Here is a 24,834-nt window from a genome sequence, read left to right as displayed (position 1 = left end):
ATGGCGCAATAGCATAGCTAATCCGCATAAGTTGATAGCGTTATAGCGGTCCATTTGATCGATTATTGATACCCATAATTCTGATAGAAATATCGACGATTACCTCTAATGCAATTGTTGGATACACGATTATTACGTGCATGCTAAATGTCCTCTGCTTCCCGTACGACAATCGCGATTCATTTCGCTGATATAATAGACGCATTCTATGTTGCATGTTTGAGTTTAATAATTTCCGTTGGCACATTTCTTACACGTCCAGTAATTACTCCGCTATTATTTTCCCCATCTGAGATTGCAGGAAAAATATCTCATCATCAAAGGAACTGCGTTATGTCTTAGATAGGTAGGTTTTAAGCCCATACATTTCTGCTTTCAAGATTGTGATTACGATTGTATTCTAAGAATTTTGTTTTAAACAGGAAATTAGCGTCTCCTGATGTCTTACTGTAGAAATGTGACGTCCCGCCTTATCTTCCTTCCAGTTTATGTCAAGATTTTCCTAGGTTCAGTCAAAACAACATGTCATTGTTGTCTCCGTTGTTTTTATTACATGTTTTAAATGTATTGCAGACATTGATTGGTCTGCGTGAGACTGTTTCTTTCGTGAGTATTTCTGTTTTATTGCAAATGTCCCTAACCTTTTGCTTATTAAAATACATTCATGCCGATCAGTATTATTGGTTAATGAAAAATAAATCTCATTCCACGTGTAAAATAAACAACACATTATGTTCACTTGTGTTGCACTTGAGCTAAATTTTAAAATACATATAATGTATTTTATTATTTAGTCTGTATTGAAATATAAAGAAGGAGGCCGATTAGAAATTTCCTAATTGTCTTTATGATTCGCAAAATTGTCAACTCTTGAAAGTTTATGTTTTTATTAACTTGTTGATTTTTTAGGGGATGGTCCGCGTCTTGCGAAAATGGGTCTTATGCAATATTGGGCCCACGTAGCTTTAGACCATCCTTGCAATCGCACAGCCTGGTCTGGAGCTACGCTTGCCGCAATACAGTCACGCTGGGTGTTGTGGTCTCATTTTCGGACAACGTAGCTCCTTACCAGACTACGCGGGTGCGTATACTGGTCTGGAGCTACGCTAGCCACATACAACATATAAACCATGTTTGCATGACAAGGCTCATATATTCTGGTATTCAGGCCAACGAATAATTTTTTAACTGTCTGTAATGTAATGATTCGCAATTTAGTTTTCTCGTGATTGCTTATTTTCATTTTGTATTCTTATTTGGCCGGACGGTTTAACTACAATTCTGTCTACGGTTCTTTAAAATGTTCTTTCTATGGTTCTTTCTCCCTAACTAAATATTAATAAAAGTCAGTCGAAGCCAATCTTTCTTTTGCAATCATAACTTAAGTAGCCCCACATTGTGTTCAGACTCTCAAGAGCTTTGTTCTATGAAGTTTATTAAATTAGTTATTATATGCTTTATTAGATTTACACAATACAACAAAATCCCTTGGCAAACATTAACAGTTTCCAAAATGTTTGCTAGGCGTTTCTATGTCCTAGAAATATGTCCAGCGTAATGCAAAGGGTTATTACCTCCGAACAAAACCTTGTATCCAAGAAGGGGATCGTAAACATTGAGTATTCTTGTATGAGTGTATTTGAGTACGGGCCTGCATGTCTACGTTACCTTATCCAACGACGAAATTAGTCAACTTAGTGATTTTAAATCAATATAATTAAGTTAACTGTAGCTTATGTAATGCAATGAAGGAAAGTAAATATCTATGCCCTTTTGTTCCTCAATGAAGTCAGTTTGTAATCTTAACTTTCACAGTTAAATGACCTTAATGTTTAGATGATCGTTACGAACGGAATTTTCGTTGGGGCAAACTTTGACAGAATTAAGGCCCTTAGTATATTATGCCAGCAGTCACTTCAGAATATATAGTCCAATACTGTTGTGCTTTTTAACTCCTCTAACTGCTTTGCAGGGTGTGCTTTAACTTGTATAGCTTTATGGCATTAATTGTGGATGATCGTTAAATTAGAAAGGAATGTTTACTGCGGCCAGTTTTTGCTGAAGTATTGCCCTTTGTCTGTTTCCACTGGAGAATATATACTGAAACGCATACGCTATTTTTCCATCGTTTTTAATAGTTCTGCATTTCCACTAAATTAACTGGCATTTGGATTTTAGCATGTTTTAAAATTATTCAATTACTTGTTGAAAAATCCTATAAATATGTATTTCACAAAGGGGTTTGTATGTCGAAAATATGAGCAGAAGATTAGACAAGCAGCATTAAGAAGTTCTTGTCTGTCACGCGAAACATATTAGACAGTTTAGACTTGCAGTATAATATTTAGGCCTAAAAAAGAGTCTTGTTTCCGGTTACCCGACCGACCCTGTTTTTAACCGCCGACTCAAGTTGTTTCTGTTACTCAAATCGCATCCGAATTTTATGTCCGAAATTTACGCAATTGCGAAAAGCGTCTGAAACGTTCAGAACTGTTAGTTTTGTTAATGTTTTGTATCAATGACATTTGTTCTGGTCAATAAATGCTTTATTCAAAATGCAGTCTTCAGTTTTCAAAGAATATTTATTTGTACAGTAATTTACAGATAAAGACAAAAGTTTTTTCTTTTACAAAATCCGCATCCGAATTTTTTGTCCGAAATTTACGCAACTGCGGAAAGGGTCTTAATCGTTCAGAACTGTTATTTTTGTTAATGTTTTGTTTCATTGACTTTTATTCTAGTCGATAAATGCTTTATTTAAAATTCAGTCTTAAGTTTTTTAAGAATATTTATTTGTACAGTAATTTACAGTACAGACAATCTGGATCAAATATTTTCGTGTTAAGAACTATCTCTGAAAGTTAGTACTAAAGTCAGTCAACCAGTTTAGAATCACCCGGCAGAAAACGTTAATTCTTTTGACCAAATAATTTCTTTCGGGTTAAGCGTCAATTTGAGAAGATGTAAAAATAAAGGCCAAATTTATTTTGTATGATAACAGGTTAGGCCGGACGGCATATGCAGTTTTTTTCCGAAAATAGCAAACTAAAGTTCACCCTTCGGAAAATTATTAAAAATCATTCAACTTACAGAATTAGTATTTCAAAAACTTGTCATGACATTTGTTTTCAATCAGCAATAGTTTTATTCAAAATAATACTGCCTTCTATTTACATATGCACATTTCAAAACATAACTCGTTCAATCAGTTCCGGTTAACTTTTTGCTGCATTTATCCCTCCTGTAAGCATAATACAAAAGCTTTCTTGCTTAAACTTTGTTAATTTATTCATTTATCTAATGTACACCTTAGACACTTATCATTTGGTTTTTAGTGTGGCATTATGGAAAATTAAATACAAATTAAACGGTACTGGTGATTATCCGGAACTGGTTGACAAACTGTATGTCGTCATGCATTTCACACTGCTGATACCTGAAAATAATGACATTCTCATTGAGTTAAATATTCCATAAAGTGTTGTGGTAAAAAAAAATGAAAAAAAGCCTACCTACCGACCCACATTTTTTGGGGCATGTAACCATAAACAAACCTATTTTTTAGCCCTTAAGTCGACTTGTTGTCTTTGAAAAGTGTTTTCTAGTGTTCCGAGTCTTTGCGAATTGTACGATAAAAACTATTTTCCTTTCAATGATGGAAATTCTCAAGAAATAACTGCGACTGAAATAAATAAAATACGTTAACAAGCACATTAATGTCATGTTATTGTCGTAGTATAACAATTTGTGATTCGCGCACGTTTTGATATTTTTGTCGATAATTACCTGATTTAAAGCACCATTGTGTCGGATTTTTTTCTCACGTTATCATATCTGCGCTTTAATTAATAAATACCAAAGTTGTGTAGTATTTAATTGTATTTTTCCACATGCGCATAATTGCTAGTTGGATTGAACTCATTTACAGAAAAAATATAAAAATACAGAAGTGATCACTCAAATCACGAATCGAGTATTTTAGATGTATGTGTGCACTTTTGCATTAATAAAAAAACTAAGCATGTGATACACAACGTGTTTCTTCATTCAGGTTTCTTCCGCCATAAGTAGAACTATTTGGTAATAAATGTTTGCCTCGTTCCGGGAAAACGTGGCTTAATGCATGGGACGTCACTTTCCGTCTAGACTGGATTTTCGCTATGAAGAGACTTCCTTTAACCGAACAAATATAATAGCGAACGGCTTATTTTGTTCACCAATTTAGATCGCGGCGTTGCTAAACATTGAAAAGCTCTCGGCGGAAATTACATACATTAATGCCTCGCCATTTTAGGAGCCTCACGGCGTGGACTCAGGGAATGATGTGAAGTCCAGTACGAGTTATCCCAACAGCGGTCTGAGCATCCTGCGTCATGAAAAAATGAATGGATTTTCGGAATGTTTCCTTTTTATGCCCTCTGAACATAGGTTCTAGAGGCATATTAAAATCGCACCGTCCGTCCGTCCGTCAGTCAGTCAGTCAGTCAGTCGGTCGGTCGGTCGGTCGGTCGGTCGGTCGGTCGGTCGGTCGGTCGGTCGGTCGGTCGGTCGGTCGGTCGGTCGGTCGGTCGGTCGGTCGGTCGGTCGGTCGGTCGGTCGGTCGGTCGGTCGGTCGGTCGGTCGGTTCGGTCGGTCGGTCGGTCGGTCGGTCGGTCGGTCGGTCGGTCGGTCGGTCGGTCGGTCGGTCGGTCGGTCGGTCGGTCGGTCGGTCGGTCGGTCGGTCGGTCGGTCGGTCGGTCGGTCGGTCGGTCAGTCAGTCAGTCAGTTAGTCCGTCCGGATTAGTTTCCGCTCAATAAGTCAAGCAATTGTCATCCGATCTTCACCAAACTTCATGAAAATGTGTAAGGCAATAAAATCTAGGTCAAGTTCGATAATCAGCCAAATTGACCCAGACACTCTTGAGTTACGGCCCTCGAATCATCGTAAAATTGGGTTTTTTCTCGTTACCGCTCAATAACTTGAGCAATTGTTATCAGATCTTCACCAAACTTCATGAAAATGTGCAAGGCAATAACATCTAGGTCAAGTTCGATAATCAGCCAAATTGACCCAGACACTGCTGAGTTACGGCCCTTGAATCATCGTAAAATTGGTTTTTTTCTCGTTTCCGCTCAATAACTCGAGCAAATTTCATAGGATCTTTACCAAACTTTGTGAAAATGTGTAAGGCAATAATATCTTGGTCAAGTATAATAATCGGCTAAATTGACCCAGACACTCCTGAGTTACGGCCCTTGGATCATCGTAAAATTTGTTGTTTTTTTTGTTTCCGCTCAATAACTCGAGCAAATGCCATAGGTTCTCCCCCACACTTCATGAAAATGTGTAAGGCAATAACATCTAGGTCAAGTTCGATAATCAGCCAAATTGACCAAGACACTCCTGAGTTACGGCCCTTGAATCATTGAAAAATTGGTTTTTTTTTCTCGTTTCCGCTAAACTTCATAAAAATGTGAAAGACAATAAAATCTAGGTTAAGTTTGATAATCAGCCCAATTTACCCAGTCACTTTTGAGTGACGGCCCTTGGATCATCATAAAATTGTGTTTTTTTTCTTGTTTCCACTCAATAACTCGAGCAAATGTCATAGGATCTTCGCCACACTTCATAAAAATGTGTAAAGCAATAACATCTAGGTCAAGTTCGATAATCAGCCAAATTGACCAAGACACTCCTGAGTTACGGTCCTTGAATCATCGAAAAATTGAGTTTTTTTCTCGTTTCCGCTAAACGTCATAAAAAATGTGTAAGACAATAAAATCTATGTTAAGTTTAATAATCAGCCAAATTTACCCAGGCACTCTTGAGTAACGGCCCTTGAATCATAAAAAAAATGCGTTTCCGCTCGAAAAATGCTCAAAACTTCTATGTTGCTTCAGATGTAACCTGCATATTTGGTATGCATGTGTATATGGACAAGGCCTTTCCATACTCACACAAATTTTGGCCCCTTTAACCTTGACCTTGAACTTAGGGTCCGCGTTTAGGTTTCGAAATCTGCGTTTAGCTTTCGAACAAGCTTTTTTGGGGGGCATATGTCTTCCGATGGAGACAGCTCTTGTTTAGAAATGTATTTCACGTGTAAACATGTCTTTGCGTAGCTTTGGTTATGAACATGCAATACCAGTATTCTTCAACGCGACCGAACAGTAGTCTTTCCAGCTTTTTGTATTTCTATTTATTAAGTTGTATCTGTTGCCATGTGTTATCTACATTTTGGCGAATAGTCATGTATATTATTGGAAGCGGAGATTTTTTGTAAAAAAAAAGATAAGCATTGGGAATGTCAGTGTCATTTGCTAAACTTAAGTGATCATACTTAATAAGACAACCGGAATGGAATTGCCATCCGATCGCTACTATACGTGGATTTTCTGTCAAATTGTTAATGCGAACTTTTATTGGCTCAGGGAGTTTACCGCAAATAAATGGCATGTAAATGTTAATATGAATATTTATAACTGCTTATCAAATTTTTGCTCATTCGTTTTATAGGCATTCAGAATAATTTCGAAATTCGCACAATTAAATATCTTGAACAGTGAAATTGAACACATAAATTTAAGACAATATTATAATATCATTTAAACGAAACGGGCGTGTTTCCGTTTTACGCACTTAATTTCGATGGATTAAATTGTGTCGTTTTTGTCAGTTTAGTGTCTGACTTAATGATATTACTTTATTAAAAGGAAGTGGCAATTAAATCGTGTATATTTCTATTAATTAAGTATTATCTGTTGTTACAATGTGTTACCTACATAATGGCGAATTGTGATGTTTATTATTGGAAGCGGAGATTTTTCGTTTAAAGTAAAACGATAATAATAATCACTCTGGTGAAATTTTGATCGCTCTAACAACGTTAATATCAGCTAAATATAGTATAAATCGATTACAGATTTCCTGATATTCGTTTTTCGTTTGTTAATAGCCTCGTATCAGATGTTTTCTAGCAAATTTCTTCCGCAATAACCTTTGATAAATCGCCCCATTATTTCTCTTATCGAATGCCTAGGTCGTTGTCGAACACCAGTGTAAACATGAAATATTATCTTCTGCCACTCATTCCCGACCCGCGCTTCAATCAAACGAACTTATCCCACTCTTTATTTATAAAAGCGTGCTCAGAACTTGTTCGTAAATAGAATTGCATTACCCATAAAATTGTGTTTAAGTGTGTTTTAAATGGGCACAGTGGGTTTTAAAATTGTGTGATACTTTCCGAAGCATGACCTCTGGATTTTAAGAAAGCAATCATTTGTTAACTTTAATCAATATCAATGTCAATAAACGGGAAAGGAATAAACAATGTGTTTATGTAAGGAACCAGTATAAACAATAATTGTCCTGTTGTTATTTTGGATCTTCTTGTTATGGCAGAGATTGTATGTGAGAGCATGTGACAAGAACTCTGCGGCGAGATTTACAAATAGTTGAATGATGTTTTATTGTAATGTAATCCAGTTCGTTTGCCAACTCAAATGGGTCTGTCACTCTCGGGCACGAAAACAAACATGACATCTCCTTATGTCAGCATTTCCCGATCCGTTCTGCAAACAAAGCATATTAGACTGTTTGTTGAGCTTGAAGTTAATATGTCTCAAACAACTCCTTATACGATTTGGCAACCAGCAGAAAATCCATTTGAATTGACAGCGTAATCTCCGGACATAATTAAGATCTCTTCGACAGTGCCAATATGGCCCATTGCGCGATTGCAGAGCTAATCCGCGTGGCTTAAAGCTGATTGTTTCAGAGCAGTTAAATTGATCGATTATGGATACCCATAATTCTGGTAGAAATATCGACGATTACCTCCAATGCAATTGTTGGATACAATATTATTACGTGCATGCTAAACGACCCTCTGCTTCCCGTATGTCAATAGTGATCCATTTCGCTGATATAAAAGACGAATTCTATGTTGCATGTTTGAGTTTCATCATTTCCGTTTTCTTACACGTCTAGTAATTACTCCGCTATCATTTTCTCATCTGAGATTTCCGGTAAAAATAATTTCCCATCATCAAAGACGCTGCTTTATGTCTTAAAAAAAGTTAGGTTTTAAGTAATTTCATTTCTTTTTTCCAGATTAGACACACCAAGTTAATATAATTATTTTGTCTTAAATAGCAAAATTTACGTATCCCGTTGTTTGGCAGTAGAAATGTGACGTCACGACCTAGCGTCGTGTAGCATGATTCAAATTCATGTAAAGTTTTTCCAAGGTTTGCAGTCAGACTAAACAGTACTCAGACTCGTTTTCGTCTAATTTGCTTAACCCTTTACCATCTAGAGACGTATTTTTGCGCATTTCTAGTCCCTTAGAAAGTTATATTTAATAAAAGATCTTTCTACATTCACGTTTTTACGGCTTCATTGCCAACTCTTACTGATGAGCAGCAAGCAGCATAAAACCTGAACAGACTGCGAGTTACTCGCAGGCTGTTCTGGTTTATACTGTTTGCACATAGCCATTTTCACTTTGTTTCTAAGTGGGAAGGGGTTTGTATATTGCAGACCTGCTGTTCATAGTTGAAGATATATATTCCTTTTTAATGTACTTTAATGATCAATTCATACGGTTTTACTACACGTATTTCTTTTGCAGTTAAAAAAAAAAGATTCCTTCGTCCAACTTGTATATAAATAAGTTTTTCAACAACAAAAATTATCTTATGCAATTGTAACTTTAGTAGTCCCATATGGTTTTACGGATAACAATAGCTATGTTTCAGTGAATTATCATATAAATATGCTTTATAAGATTTACATAATTGATCGAAAATCCCTTGACAAACATTAATAGTTTCTGGATTGTTTGCTTTATGTTATTGGTTAGTAGACATATTCCCTGCATAATACAACGAGTTATTACATCAAAACTTAACACTCGCAATTATCGACAAAGAAAATGATTATATGAGTGGTGTTCATTTGATATGTTATAGTTCAAAATGTACATTATTATCATACACTTTCTTATGTTTTTCCGTATTCTAGTAATTATGGATGTAAACTACAATGTAAAGAAATGTGAAAAATAAATGAGAAAAAAAGAGTGGTGTTCTGAGAAAACTGGGCATAATGCATGTGCGTAAAGTGTCGTCCCATATTAGCCTATGCAGTCCGCATAGGCTAATCAGGGACGACACTTTTCGCCTAAACTGGATTTTTGATTAGAGGAAACTTCATTTAAACGAAAAATGTCATAAAAGCGGAAAGTGTCGTCCCTGATTAGCCTGTGCAATCCACACGGGCTAATCTGGGACACTTTACGCACATGCATAATGCCCAGTTTTCTCAGAACACGATTCATATCTGCTGTTGTTGTTATTGCTGTTTAAATGTTTAAAATCACACAAGCTCTTCACTGTAAGCAGTGAGGTTGTAAAATTCTGTTAAGTATTATTATTTTAAAATATAATGAAGAAAAATCGTTTAAATATATTTGTATGAATGATTTGAGCACATCTTTGACGCAAAAGTTTTATATTTGTCACAGTTTTTGTGTTGTTTTTTTACAATTCTTGCTTAAACGTAGGTAATCAATAGATTTTGAAAACTATGAGCGAAATGAACTTGTGATTGGAAGTAACAAGGGTCAGATGTAATTTTCAGGGCTCAAACAACCGATGCACGGAGCTATATTGTTTGTGCACATTAATTAAATTCTCTTTAACGTTCTCAGTATACACTTCAGTTAAATACTTTCTGATTTAACATTACTTGTATTATATAGAATATATTATTGATTTAAATTCCCGGTAACATTTGCATCAAAATGATGCAAAACAGATACAAGTCAGGAGTAAAACGTGAGAAAATCGCGCGTATAAAGAAGCAGGATACCGCTTCATGTTAAATCTCTGAACATATATTCATGAATTAAACAGTTGGTGGGATTATACTAATAATGGTATTTTATCAAGACAAACGCAAACATTATTGGTGCCATTATTTTGAATATTTTGGGATACAAACATTAACTGAATTAATTAACATTTAGATTTGACCATGTTTTAAGGATAGTAACATAAGGAACCATGTTTCTGTCTAGCAAAATATGGATGTGAGTTTCGGTATTTATAAGATATTTTCGACCCCCCAATGCCTTGCATAGACCATTCCGCGCGGATGACCACAATTTTGGTCATTTGTGTGTGTTTCTTTTGTACTTGTATGTCTTTTCTAAAAAATGCTTTTGTTTTTGCTCCTCACTGTTCGGCAATTGTGTCATTGCCATAAAAAAAGGGAACATGATGTAATCGGTTGTACTTAAATGTCTTTTCTAAAACATGTTTTTGTTTTTGCTCCTCGTTGTTCGGAAATTGTGTCATTGCCATAAATAAAGAGAAACATGGTTTAATCAGGTTCTCTTCTATTTTCGCAGCAGAGGATTCACTGTGTGTACATAAGAAAACATAAACCACGAGCATGCCCGAAAAAAACATATCTTTGTTAGACATTTATTTGAGTTTCTTTTTATCTCATCTTTCCCGTCTTTTATAAATCCATGTACTAAAGATACAATAGAAAATGTATGGGCAAAAACTCCAAAGCATCAAATGACGTCGCCAATAATAAGTACGTCACACTATACCGCGCGTTTTGCTGTTTAAAATAATATTGAATATACCAAAGTTTGAGTCTGAAACTGATCAGATTGTGTGTTATTTCGTTAATGCGTTTATGATAATGTGATAAAATGTGTATACTATTTGTATAAACACTGTTGAGTTTAGATAATTGCTAAATAACCTCTCGTAACGTCTTGCAATGAAAATTGTATTCGTCTAAAGTGTTTTAAAAGCTTTCTTCTACAATTGCTTATCGCAGCGATATTGGATTACTTTCATCAGCCCATTTATATCCGGCTCTGCGTTTCTGTCACATTTTCATATTTATCTTTGCCAAAACTTCTTAACGCGCGAAAAGTAATCTGCAAATGGGACTGTCAAACTGTTCTCCAGAATTGTCACATGGTGCTAAAACTTCCCTTTCAAATTACGCTGATGGATAAAGCGCGGCATTCTGTTTGCGATACCGTACCAGAAAATCAGAACCTTGTTTCCAGAATCTTATTTCCAGAATCATATCCCTGAATTTACTCCGTACGAAATAGTGCTAGGTTTTCATATCGTCCACGCGTTAAGCCTGCGGTCTACACTGGCCAACATATTGACAAGACATATATTGCCATGACTTCCTGGCGCCAAAAGCAATTCTTGAATGAATGTTTGCTGTAGACTCCCAGACAATACATGAACACGTTTATTGCCGTGGGGAATCAATCCGACCATAGAAGAAAACTGTAAAATGTGTAAACAGATACCTTAAATCTTCAACAAATGTGTTACTTTACAGCATTTGATACATATTGATTTATTGTTCATTAATCTATAAACCCATGCACATCCAAATTTTGTTCAATGGCATGCATTAAACCCCGTATTCACAAAGCACGGCCCAAATGATACATTTGTGACACCATGCTGGAACGGCTGGAACAAATACAACTCACACGAAAGACCCGGACTGTTGGCAAATGGTGTTGAACGTTTATCTTTTAAAGTGCCGCTACGTCTTCGAATTCCCAAACCTTAAGCACTGAGCTATTTCTTGCTGCCTTGATTGTATTCTATTATTTGACATTGTCGTTCTAAGACCTTTTAGCATATGAATCCCGTTAAATCATCCTTTTGAAATCACCGGAATGGTATTTTCATCCGATCGCTTTGCATGTGGATTTGTTGTCAATTGTTAATGTGAAATTGTATTGGACGTGGGTGAATAATGCGAATAAATTCGAAGGATATTAACGTAAATGAATATTTATAACTGCATAACACATTATTTTTTTGCTAAATCGTTCCCCAAGAAGATCGTTATCAAATGAGGCGCGCTCTGAGAAAAGTAGGTTTATGAATGTGCGTAAAGTGTCGTCCAAAATAAGCCTGTGCAGTCCGCACAGGCTTATCAGGGACGACACTTTCCGCCAAACTGTTTGGACATTTATAATACATCGATTGCATAGCTTGGGAAACAATAACTAAAACAATCCAAAAATCTTCTTAACACAAACCGCTTTAAGCAATTTATTTTGATTTATGAAACTCTCGTTGGAAAGAATTTTCCTCGAAGGCTTTGATATGGGACCGTTTATGGAAATCCGCTAAATGCGTTCAAATTATGTTTTCAATGAATTATCTTTTACGGTAATTATCCCCCAAAGACGCACAATTTTGGTTTTTGATGATTTCCATTTGCAAGTTTTGACATAACAGATGAAAATCGTCCCGGATTCATCGTGGTGGAGTCGGTATGCGCATAAAGAATACAATAATCGTGTTAAAAATTCGTCTTTAAAAAAAACTCATTTCTATATAAATACGCATATGATACGAATTTATTAGTCTTGCAGAGGTTTCCATACTATGAGGTAAAATCTTTAAGCATCATCAGTAGATCAAATAACAGTTTTGTAACGAGGAAAATAACCGCTATTTTAGGTTTCCTTATAACTAACTATTCACACAATATTCGTCTGACGTGACATGACATTTTGAAGACCATCGCACTCGTCCAGACATGAAAATGCGTATATAAATTTAAACAAAACCATCTATAACTAGCGGTCTATATGTCCCATATATGTGCCCTTTCTTATTATGATCTTATTATGATCAAACGCTTTGTAATGCGGTCTATATGTTCCATATATGTGCCCCAAACCCTTTAAACGTAATCTGTGTTCAAAATCGAAATGGTCAAAACGCACAACACACACGTCCTTTATTTTAACTTCTTCATTGAAATGTTATTGCATTGAATAATGGGATTATATTGATATTTGTATCGTACGTATGTTACTAAAATATAACGATTGCCAATATACTTGATAAAGGTCAAATTTGCACGAGCAGTGTCAACTTAAAATGTAACCATAAAATGTCCCATGTATAATAAAGGACTGGTGCGGCCTTTGACCAGTACATCCTCCTCTTAAAATACACCTCATGAACCAATAATGAACGATATCAGTCGGAGGTTGGGATTTCCATATCTGGCATGCTCTATTGTGAAACATAAAATACGACGGCTGCTTTGTGCATATGACATACCGAGCATATTAATGATGAGCGTAAAATATTACTTCCGGTTTATGACCAGATTTGCATGCTCTTTTGGCAGCTTTCATTGCCGTGATGGAGCCTCCATAGAGCCTTTGTCAGATCGCTTGTGCCCCATTAATTTCATCTGAATAATAGCATGGAAACTTAGGAGAAACCGCTTTATCAGTTTTGCCGAAAGTCGTAAGAATGAACGAGCGAGCATTCAAAGGGTGATCACGTCGATCCATAACTTCCCGTTAATTTTCCATGACTTTAACCCATTAATCCCAAGTGGACTCTCGCATCCTTTTAAATTGAATCAATTTATTTCCAAAATTAGGGATGTCTAGTATATTGTATATTTATTTATATATTTAGAATATATCTTACAGAAATTCCTTTAAGCAAACAGCGCAGACCCAGATGAGACGCCGCTGTTTGCCAAGGCATTTTTTCTAGACGCTAGGCATAAATGGGTTAATAAAATATTAAAACTAATTCGTTCCTACAGATCTATATGTCAAGTCGAAAAATTGAAATTCTATTTATAGTCGAAGTATAACTCGAAGAAACGGACTTCTGTCCTGAATTTCGTCTCCAAAGTGTTTTTTTCTATGCGGTTACCACCGCCATTTCAGTTGCTCTCGCGGTACTGCTTCTAAGTCTGATGTGTATGCTTTTTGTTAGCCCTTATCTGCCGGTCTTGTTTCTTTTTTTCTGCTGCTGTTGTTCATCTGTGAGTTACTATGTGTAAGAAAGCTGCTACGTAATACGGTGTGTTCCCACCGCGTCTACGCTTATTATGATACTTAATATACCAAATATAGTAAACACTTTCACATTAAGCACATCATGATTTTATACATATTTAATATTGATATTACATGTTAGAAAATCGTATTAAGTAACTTGTATAACATATTATTTCATACGTTTAAGTCAATTATTACGTGCCCATGTTTGGCATTTACAATATCGCCGAATTCATCAAGTCATTAGACGCCCCATTTATTTCCTTCACCGAGATTTGCGCGCAAGGGATTTATTAGTTTGCTGGAAACCATACTTGACAGTCTGAGCGCTCAGATTTGTTATACGGATAGCATTTTTAATAAAGATATGAGCCACGCTCTGTGAAAAGGGGATTTAATGATTGTGTGGAAAGTGTCGTCCCAGATTAGCCTGTGCAGTTCGCACAGGCTAATCAGGGACGACACTTTCCGCTTTTATTGTATTTTTTGTTTAAAGATCTCATCTTAGCAAACATAAAGTTTAGGCGGAAAGTGTCGTCCCTGATATCTTTACGCACATGCATTAAACCCCCTTTTCACAGAGCACTTCCCATATACCATATACTTTTTATAAGATGTGTTCGCACATTATTTCATGTCCCCTAAGTTTTAATACGTTGTACTTTTTCCACAGGCACAACTTTGTTTCTATGTATAAGATCGCCTGCTTAAAATAAATAATTAAGCGCCATTAAACATTCTCATGGGATAAATACATGTTAACCATCGAAGGAAAGATTAAGATTGCATAAACACTACATCTAATACAACTTCATGCAACGCCATTTTTTACCGGGGCCAAATTAAAGCACAACTGTATAATTATTATTTTTATTATTATCAAGAACTAATAGCACCATTTTGTCTCCGTCTGTCGAAAGAACACCATTGGCAACCTGCTCCGCCATTCGTTTGGATGTCGCTACTTAAACAACGAAAATAAGTAGTCGTCATTATATGTGACATTTGCTAACACACTCACAAAGTAGCTTGGTTTGAATTCCTGATTTCAAGTTCATTAAGACATATAACTGACTGTGATGTTAATGGGCTACATGTGGTTAATTCGTAATTAAGTACAGCGGATGGTATTTGTTATCACGCAATTCTCCTTATCGGGCATAGTTAAGTTCAGTTAAACTGTATGTTTTATATTGAGGATTCATGGAACACAATTTGTCTCAATATTTGTAAGTTCGACGCTTAGATATCGACTGCTACGAAGCTCAGTGGAATGTTCTTGCTTTGAAATAATCCAAATATATAGAGAATACATGTTTGGTGCCGAGATGGAGAAAGATTATCCGGTGAGGCTTAGAAAAAGAAAATAGGGCGAGCTTTAGCGAGCCCTATTTTTCTTTTTCGGGCCGAACCGGATAAACTTTCTCCATCTCGGAACCAACCATGTATTCGATTTACCCTGCTTCATGCCGTTGACACATTTCATCGAAGACAAAATGATTAATTGACATAACAATATAATTTTTCTTGTCGGACCTCCTACATTCCTGACGACCGGATAACTACCGATTGTGTCACGTAAAAAATAGTTCACATTAAACTGTTCATTTTAATACTTTCCTATTGAAAATATGAGAAGAAATAAAAACGATTCGAGAACGTAATATATTTCTTGATAAAAATGAAAACAAAATGCAGCAGCAAAACAAAAACTAAATTTTATTTACCTTAATGACAACTTTAATCCATTGCTTATAACAATACATTTACAAAGATCCATTTTCTATTCTTCCATCCCTTTGTCGAAATCCATTTCTGTTTTCCAGCTCTTTTATCGATATATATATTTTAAACCACACTATTTTTTGATAACGTTTGTATCGAATGCTAACCATTCTGACCTAAAACCCGTTACCCGATTTACGAAATCGCAATCATGTTGTAGCGAATTATTTTATTCCTATCGAAGTTAACACTTATGAATGACAAACACACAATCCGAAATATGTTTATGATTCGTTCGATGCTTTAAAATATTCAAAAAAACACTTTTAAAACCACCACGTCAAAATGGTTGTCCCTAAAATCCTGAGAGAAACTAGATAGGGTCTAGTATGTTTTATCTGAGAAATGACGTCACACTAGATACTTCATAAATTGCGTAATCAAGTAAATGAAAATGATAAATACGGAAAGCTGGGTCGGTTATATATTTTAAAGAAGAAAAAAGGATGGTATATAATATAATGATAACCTTCATGATGCGTCCCAATAAATTTCAAAGGTCAAATATTAGAACATGTCAGTCGGCGCGTAGGAATACATACTTACGGTAAGATCACGGTCACGTGATGTACTGTCGGATATCAACTAGTTTATCCGACCCTGCTTTATTTGGTCAATGTTTGCAACAGAGGCAGGATAAATTTAAAAACAAATACAATGTTCATATAGATGTACAATGACGCATTCAAACGGGTATGGGCGATACGAAAGGAACATGATGGGCATCCTGCTACTGTATATCGATATAGAATTCACATTTATTTCCCCGGAATACACATCTAAAAGTTCATGTCTCTTCATTTCAGCCGCTGAACAGCAAACACAAGAAGAACATGTTGGCAAACAACCACCATCTCAACCACATCGACCGCGACGGGAGCCTCCGAAAGGACCGTAAGTCCGATCGATACAGCCTGGGCAGGCGCAGCAGCGTCTCCAGCTACCTGAGCCGCTCCAACCGCGGTCACCGCGTCCGGAAGAAGCAGTCGTCGCGGGAACAATGCGTGTATAGACTAAAGATGGTTCTGCAATGCTATAATGTGTTTATACTGGTAAGTATTTCATACAATTGTTTCAGCATTCTTTGACCAAAACATCTTATGGGTAGACTAGTTATGAAGTACAATGAAAAAATATATAATGTGATAATTGCTCGCGTTTTCTCTGAAATTATATTAGTTTCATGAAGTCCAAGTCGCTTCTCATACCATATTAAACGAGGTAGAGTTTAAATAAAAATGTTAATAATGCCATACTTAAGAATGTTTTCCTTCCTCTATGGTATACTCCATGATTATAGAATAAATAGCGTGCGAATAAAGAAAAAAAGTCAACATATCGCGTGATAATCAGCTCGACGGCCGATCGTTGATAGAGGGTGGTCCTGTTTTAATGTAAGGCTTTAGATTTACTGAACAATTCCACTAGACGAACTCATTTCTCGCCACTTATCAATACTGAAGACGGCAAAAAGGCGGCGATACACCATATCAGAACTAATATCTGTTTCTAAGACGTTGGTGCATTACCAGCAGAGATTTTTAACACGAATCACCTGACTGAGGATAATTAAATACGTGTAAAAGTTAGTGTTAAGGAATAGTCTCCGTGTTTTAATTATCACTTCGCTCTAAATTATTTAAAATTTTCATTAAACAAGTGTTACCCGAAATGATTTCTCGGCACCATTTCGCGTATTTATACACCTCGCGGAATCTATAATTTGCTCAATCACTTTTTGCGTCTGTAGATAGGGTAAAAATCTCGGTTGCGGTCCTATAAAATATTCATAAAGAACATATATCGTTGCTTATAATCTCCTCTCATTTCGTTTCTTAATGAGTGTCGATCCGAGGTTGGTTATGTATGTTAGTTGATTTAATGGCCAATACAAACTTGCTTCACCCATTTGTTCATTTGGTTGACCATATTGCACGCGTTTATCATAGAAACATAGCATGAATGTAAATAATAGATAGAGCTACGTAATTAATTTCGTCGTGAATCTTTTTTACATTACATGAACGTTATTTTATATTAATTTGTTTATTGATGGAATGCGGAAGTGATACATATTGCATTCACGCGGACACGTTCATGAACTGTAATGAAGGAAGTTAATCATATTTAAGAATCTTGGTAAAATTAAGTATGTGTTCTATGAACTTTCCAAGTACAAAAGACGACGCAACGGAACTGCACACTGCTGTTAAGACTTATACGACAATAATCATGCCACAGGAGGACTGCACTACTAAAAATACAACATATGTTGACATTTTTACTGTTCCTTTTTCAATTACCATTATTGTTAGAAAGCTAATTATGTCCCTTTCGAATTGAGTGAATACACAGGTGACGTGTGCAATTCTAACATAACTAGTTGTGAAATAAAATGAGTCGTGTTATGAGAAAATTGGGCATAATGCATGTGCGTAAAGTTTCGTCCCAGATTAGCCTGTGCAGTCCGCACAGGCTAATCGGGGACGACACTTTCCGCCTAAACTTGATATTCGGTAAGGAGGGATTTCCTTGAAACTAAAAATACCATAAAAGCGGAAAGTGTCGTCCCTGATTAGCCTGTGCGCACTGCACAGGCTTATCTGGGACGAAACTTTACGCACATGCATTAAGACCAGTTTTCTCAGAACAAGGCTCAATTGATCTATCATTGATTCAAGATATTTGAACACATGCATTTAATGGCATACTCATAATTATGTATGCTAATTTAATGTTTTTCAATTTAAAAAGTTGCCAAGAGGTAAAGTTTTTTTACAACCAAATGTTATGTGGATGACTCCTGACCAAGTGTAAGTATATGGGCTCCTTTAAGCCGGTTTAAACTCGCAATTATTTGCATTGCTCGTTCAAAGGCGGTCATTAAATGGTATCCGTCTTTGTCTGTTATTGCGTTTGTTCTGTGCAATACTTAGCAATTGGTCCCTTGTAATAAACAAAGGGACATGTGTTATGGTTATGCTTGTCTGCTGCTAGTGTAGCTGAAATTGCAAGTTGTTTTTATTTAAGTTCGTTACTTTTGACACACGTTCATTTTAAACGCTTTTTTATTTGTTTTGCCCATGCTCATTGGAACAGTATTCGCATAATACATATTAAGATTACGGTAACATATTGTTTGAAAGCATGACATCGACTCTAATGCATATAAATTGTCATTATTTTATGTCGATACCATGTTAAGAACCAAAACGAAAATGACTATCCATTATGCTAATAAAGAAAGGTCAAACGATATATATTGTCAAAAAGCGACAAACTTAAATGCGCCAGACTTTGCGATACCAAATGCAGGTTGCAGCAGCCCTTTTAAGGAACATACAGACACTCGATCCATGATTATTTTCTATGAAGGGTCAAATAAAATATGTTGTTTAACCCTTAAAGCGCTGGAGCTGAATTTTAAAGGCCTTTGCAAACAGTTTGGATCCAGATGAGACGCCACAGAACGTGGCGTCTCATCAGGATCCAAACTGTTTGCTATTCTGATAGTATTCTTTGAAAAAAATCGAAGAAAATGCTTATTTTAGAAATTCAGCAGACGACATTTTATCAGACGACAAATTTCCCAGCATGCAAAGGGTTAATACGTAAACTTACTCAATGCCATGTTTTACTAATTATAAGCTGCAAAGGTCACAAATCAAATTTTCTCATTATTTGATTGCTGATGATTGGCAATAGAAGTTCGGCCTGGGCCATAAACAAGCTTGGTTAATGTGTGAGAGGAATGCATGGGCCACATTATGGAGACTATTTACAGGGGGCGAAGTCCAACCACTTTGAGTGCTCTTGTGTTGATGGCGGTAGATACTCAAGGGTCTTTATTTTTGTGTAATAACAGTTGACAATAAATGTAATCGACTTGTGGTCACATTTTTACTGAAACTGATTTTGCAATTCGTGGCCAATTGAAATGGGGTGAACTCTACGAATCATATGGCGGACACTTTCTTATATTGTCGAACTGGACAAGTCATCAATGTTATATGTCACCTTAAAGTGTCATACCAGTTAAACGACACTATGGTCATCCGATTTTGCCGTATCTTTATAAAGCTATTTGAAAACAAGGACTGCAGTATCTGCTGTACTGATGTATATTATTACTTCTATGTTTTCTTTTTTTATACCCGCACAAACGAAGTTTAGGGGGTATATAGGAGTGAGCTTGTCTGTCGGTCTGTCGGTCGGTCTGTCTGTTGGTCCGTATTAAGTGTCCGCTCTCTAATTTAAGTTGTTTTCATCAGATCTTCACCAAACTTGGTCAGATGTTGTATCTAGATGATGTCTAGGTCAAGTTCGAATATGTGTCGTGCCGGGTCAAAAACTAGGTCACGGGGTCACTTAGTGCGTTTTAAACATTGAGCATGGTGTCCGCTCTCTAATTCAAGTAGTTTTCATCCGAGCTTCACCAAACTTGGTCAGAAGTTGTATCTTGATGATGTCTAGGCCAAGTTTGAACATGGGTCATGGCAGGTCAAAAACTAGGTCACGGGGTCACTTAGTGCGTTTTAAACATTGAGCATGGTGTCCGCTCTCTAATTCAAGTAGTTTTCAACCGATCTTCACCAAACTTGGTCAGAAGTTGTATCTAGATGATGTCTAGGTCAAGTTTGAATATGGGTCATGCCGGGTCAAAAACTAGGTCATTGGGTCACTTAGTGCGTTTTAAACATTCAGCATGTTGTCCGCTCTCTAATTCAAGTAGTTCTCATCCAATATCTTCACCAAACTTGGTTAGAAGTTTTATCGAGATGATCTCTACGCCAAGTTTGAACATGGGCAATGCTGGGTCAAAACTATGTCACGGGGTCACTAAGTGTGTTTTTATGCCCCCGGTAGAAGGGCATATAGTGATCGGACTGTCCGTCCGTCTGTCCGTCTGTCTGTCCGTCTGTCCGTCTTTCCGTCACACTTTGCGTTTAGGTTTCGGAACGTCTATGTCCCTTGAGATGTAACCTTCATATTTGGTATGCATGTGTATAGGGACAAGGCATTTCCATACGCACAAACATTTTGACCCCTGTGACCTTGGCGTTGAACTTAGGGTCCGCGTTGAGGTTTCGAAATCTGTGTTTAGGTTTCGAAAAATGCTCATAACTTCTATGTCCCTTGAGAAATAACCTTCATATTTGGTATGCATGTGTATATGGACAAGGCCTTTCCATTCGCACAAAAATGTTGACCCCTGTGACCTTGACGTTGAACTAAGGGTCCGCGTTTAGATTGCGAAATCTGCGTTTAGGTTTCGAAAAATGATCATTACTTCTATGTCCCTTCAGATATAGCCTTCATATTTGGTATGCATGTGTATATGGACAAGGCCTTTCCAAACGCACAAAAATTTTGTCCCCTGTGACCTTGACCTTGAACTTAGGGTCCGTGTTTAGGTTTCGAAATCTGCGGTTAGGTTTCGAAAAAAGCTCATAACTTCTATCAAGCGTTTATAGGGGGCATAAGTCATCCCATGGTGACAGCTCTTGTTTAACATTTAGCTTGGTGTCCGCTCTCTAATTCAAGTAGTTTTCATCCTATCTTCACCCAAACTTGATCAGAAGTTTTATCTAGATGATCTTAAGGCCAAGTTCGAACATGGGCCATGCCAGATCAAAAACTAGGTCACGGGGTCACGTAGTACGTTGTACACATTCAGCATGGTGTCCGCTCTCTAATGCAAGTAGTTTTCATCCGATCTTCACCAAACTTGGTGGTCAGAAGTTGTATCTAGATGATGTGTAGGTCAAGTTCGAACATGGGCAATGCCGGGTCAAAAACTAGGTCACGGGGTCACTTAGTGCGTTTTAAACATTGAGCATGGTGTCCGCTGTTTTTTGTGAAGACAACATGCAAAATATTCTGTGTCAATGCGGCATGTGGGGGTATTCGTCACGTCTGTGACAAAGCTCTAGTTGAAACTGTACTGTTTCAAACGATTATTTCAGAATATCATGGATCGTGTCGTATAACAGGGTATTTGACGGGGCTAACTGGGCGGGGTGAAGCTAAAATTTTGAATCTCAATTAATGTAAATTCACTAAAAAAATGTCAAGCTCAATTCGAAAATGGAAAGTGCGAGGTGCTAATGGTTTTTGCTCACGTGTTTTACATCTTCACGGAAACATGCACATATATGCATATTAGGTGTATGAAACCCCGTGTAATCGTATTCACGGCAGTTTTTTAAAGAGGAGAGAAAAATGTGCAAGAAAGAAAACGGTATCACTTAACAGAGATCTGAATTTACGACTAGTTTTGTCTTGTCAATATAATCGATGCTTTCCCGACATGGAGCGCTTACAACTAGATGCGTTTTACGATGCGGTCAAAGTTTTGAGCGTTATTATTTGTTATTATTTATAATAAGCCGTAATTACCTCTTAGCGGTCCGTCACATTGTGTTCTATAAATAATGGCCATAATTGGATTTATGGCATTTAGATCGCGGAGCGAGATTTAGTGTATTCTGTGGGTTTGTATGAAGTTAAGATTTATAAGACACAATAGTACTGAACTAATAAAAGTATAACGTAGGTGTTCATTTTATGTAGTTAATATCTATAATTTCTCTCTGTTTTTTTTGTCTCCTTTTAAATACAATTATCTAAAGGGTATTTTTTTTCAATCCATTAACATTAACTTCTACACGTGTGCTTTAACAAGACAACAATTAATACATTTGGAGAAACGGTATTTTTGATAACACGTGCATTATATTTATTATATCAAATATACACATTTAATTACGGTTCTGTTATTCAAAATTTAAGGCAATTCTTTAAAACTTAATAAAGACGCACATTTATGGAACTACAAAAGTAGGTCTCAAGTCTGTTCATGTTTAACCCATTTAAGCCTAGTGGACTCTCCCATCCTTCTAAATTGGATCAATTTATTTCCAAAATTAGGGATGTCTATTATATTTATTTCTATATTTAGAATATTTCTTACATAAATTCCTTGAAGCAAATAGCGCAAGCCCTGGGTCTACGCTGTTTGCCAAGGCCTTTTTCTAGACGCTAGGCATAACAGGGTTAAGTTGATACCATGTTTAACCCGCTACTATAATTACTAGTACATGTCAATATGGACGTATTTGCGTTGTGTTTCAGATCTTGGGTTGTGCCGTGCTGGGGGCGGGGGTGTGGCTGCTCGTGAAGGAGTTCAGCACCCGGGAGATGTCCGCCATCCTTGGCTCCCGGCTCCTCGAGATCGTCACATACGGGATGATAGCGGGAGGCGGGGCCACAACCATTCTTGCGTTCTGCGGTTGCTGCGGAACTATGAAGCAGGAGAAATTCGTCCTTGGATTTGTAAGTCACATTAATTTTTTGTTCTTGTAATTTATAGAAATGCTAATATGCGCATTCAAATCGGCTCGGGCTTCAAGCGCTTGTCGTTCCGTACGTACGTACATTTGTACGCCTTTATGTAACGCATATCCTGAAATTTTGAAGTCCCAATTGCCCCTAAACGACTGTGCGTATTTAGCTTAAAGCAAATACCAATTGTAAGCCTTACTAACTAGCTTTAACGCGATTAACATCAGTATTTTCAATTTGATTGTTGTAAATGAAAAGGGTAGCCAGTCACATCTTTTAGCTTCACCAGATCATTTGACAAAATACTGTACTAATAGAATACACTATTGGTAAATAATAATTGTTCAGAGTTTATCACTATTTCAGAATGGTCTGAAGTTGTTTCGCATCTATGATACGTGTATATATAATTAAATATGGTCTGCCGAATACAACAAATATCGTCATTATCTTAACTCCTCAAACATTGAATTTTCTATGCGCACTATAGACATATCATCCATTTCCTTCCAAAAGATCTTCATCGTGGTTAGTTTCTTTTGTAAGCCATCGATTTCTTAGAATTATTTTCAATGCAAGCCTCCGTTTGCCGGTGTTTTCAATGCAGACATCGCATTTTAATGATCGGCTTACATATTTTACCTGAATAATACCATTAGCGACTCATATTTTACAACAATTATGAGTATCGAGTGTTTGGAACCTCTCTGTTCGCATCGATTCGGTCGTGTTTGTGCAGCTATTTCTGTTTTGTTCAAAAAGGCTGCTGATGATGACTGCTCTTGCTTTGTGTTTTTTTCTTGTACTGATTTAAGATTATGTCGAATCTGAGCCTGTCTCTGGAAAACCGTGTTTAAAGCATGTGCGTACGATATTGTCTCTGATTAGCCTGTGTAGTCCACACAAGCCCATCAGGGACGACGCTTTTCGCTTTGAGTTTTCCTGTAAAGGAGGTCACTTCAAAGCGAACCTCCAGTCTAGGCGGAGTGTCGTCCCAGATTAGTTATTGCGGACTTCAAAGGCTAATCTGGGACGAGTATGCGGGTTTTCCTTTTTTAGTTTTATTAAATGTATTATTGATATTTAGTTTTAGTTTCATTTAATACTCTTAGGATCATATAGTGTTTTGTTGTTGTTTTTTCAAACAAAACCATTTCTTATGACTGCCCATTTCCACGTGCTAATTTTTAAATGGGCGTTACTTTCCTCGCAGTTAATACAATTATACCTTATCATTTAGGGTATTAACAGTTGCATTGGAAACAACAATCAACATGTTTCAAGTGAAAAAAATAATCAGACGTTCGAGCGAAATCGAAATATCCAATACTATCCGACAAAGAAATTTAATTCTTTTCGGCTTTGAGTATACGTTTCTATTCATTAGCAATTCTGATCGTGGTTGCAATTAGAGAATTCCAAGGCGTTAACATAAGGTCTAACCAAAAATTGATATTTATCCTTTGTTATGGTCATATACAGAAGTTCAGTTTTGAATAATTACGCGGAAATCCTGATATTACGATCTTTGCGTCGAACTAATTAGATTAATTTTAGTAAAATACAACCATTGATTTCCCGCGCGAGTGGTTCAGTAGAAATTAATGAAGAAACCTAACAATTGGGCGGCTGTCGGTGTATGCTGTGCGAAATGAATGATCAATTAGCAGTTGATAAGGTTATAATTAACCGTGCTGTGTTGTTGTTTTTTTTTAGTACTACACGAATAAACTGAAAGGGGTATGCATGTTATAAGAAAATATTTGCTGAAGTTGAATTGTAAAGTTTTAAAGAAGAGGTATCAGCGATAATTTCATACGCATTTTTCCTCGGA

At 36.6% G+C, this 24,834-nt stretch overlaps 1 protein-coding gene across 5 annotated transcripts in view; it reads left to right on the top strand.

The window, feature by feature from the left end:
* Positions 1-24,834, top strand: part of LOC127862102 (CD151 antigen-like) — a 75,106-nt gene that overhangs the window by 31,126 nt on the left and 19,146 nt on the right. For all 5 annotated transcript variants that reach the window (XM_052401073.1, XM_052401069.1, XM_052401071.1 and 2 more), the window contains exons 2-3: positions 16,463-16,708; positions 22,791-22,991. In XM_052401073.1, the coding sequence (XP_052257033.1) occupies positions 16,463-16,708; positions 22,791-22,991 (447 nt within the window). The remainder of the gene's footprint in view (positions 1-16,462; positions 16,709-22,790; positions 22,992-24,834) is intronic.

This window comes from Dreissena polymorpha, chromosome 16, assembly GCF_020536995.1.
Source record: "Dreissena polymorpha isolate Duluth1 chromosome 16, UMN_Dpol_1.0, whole genome shotgun sequence".
Classification (NCBI taxonomy): Eukaryota; Metazoa; Mollusca; class Bivalvia; order Myida; family Dreissenidae; genus Dreissena; species Dreissena polymorpha.
The sequence above is the reverse complement of the archived record's forward strand: the minus strand, read 5'-3'. Positions and strand labels throughout refer to the sequence as shown.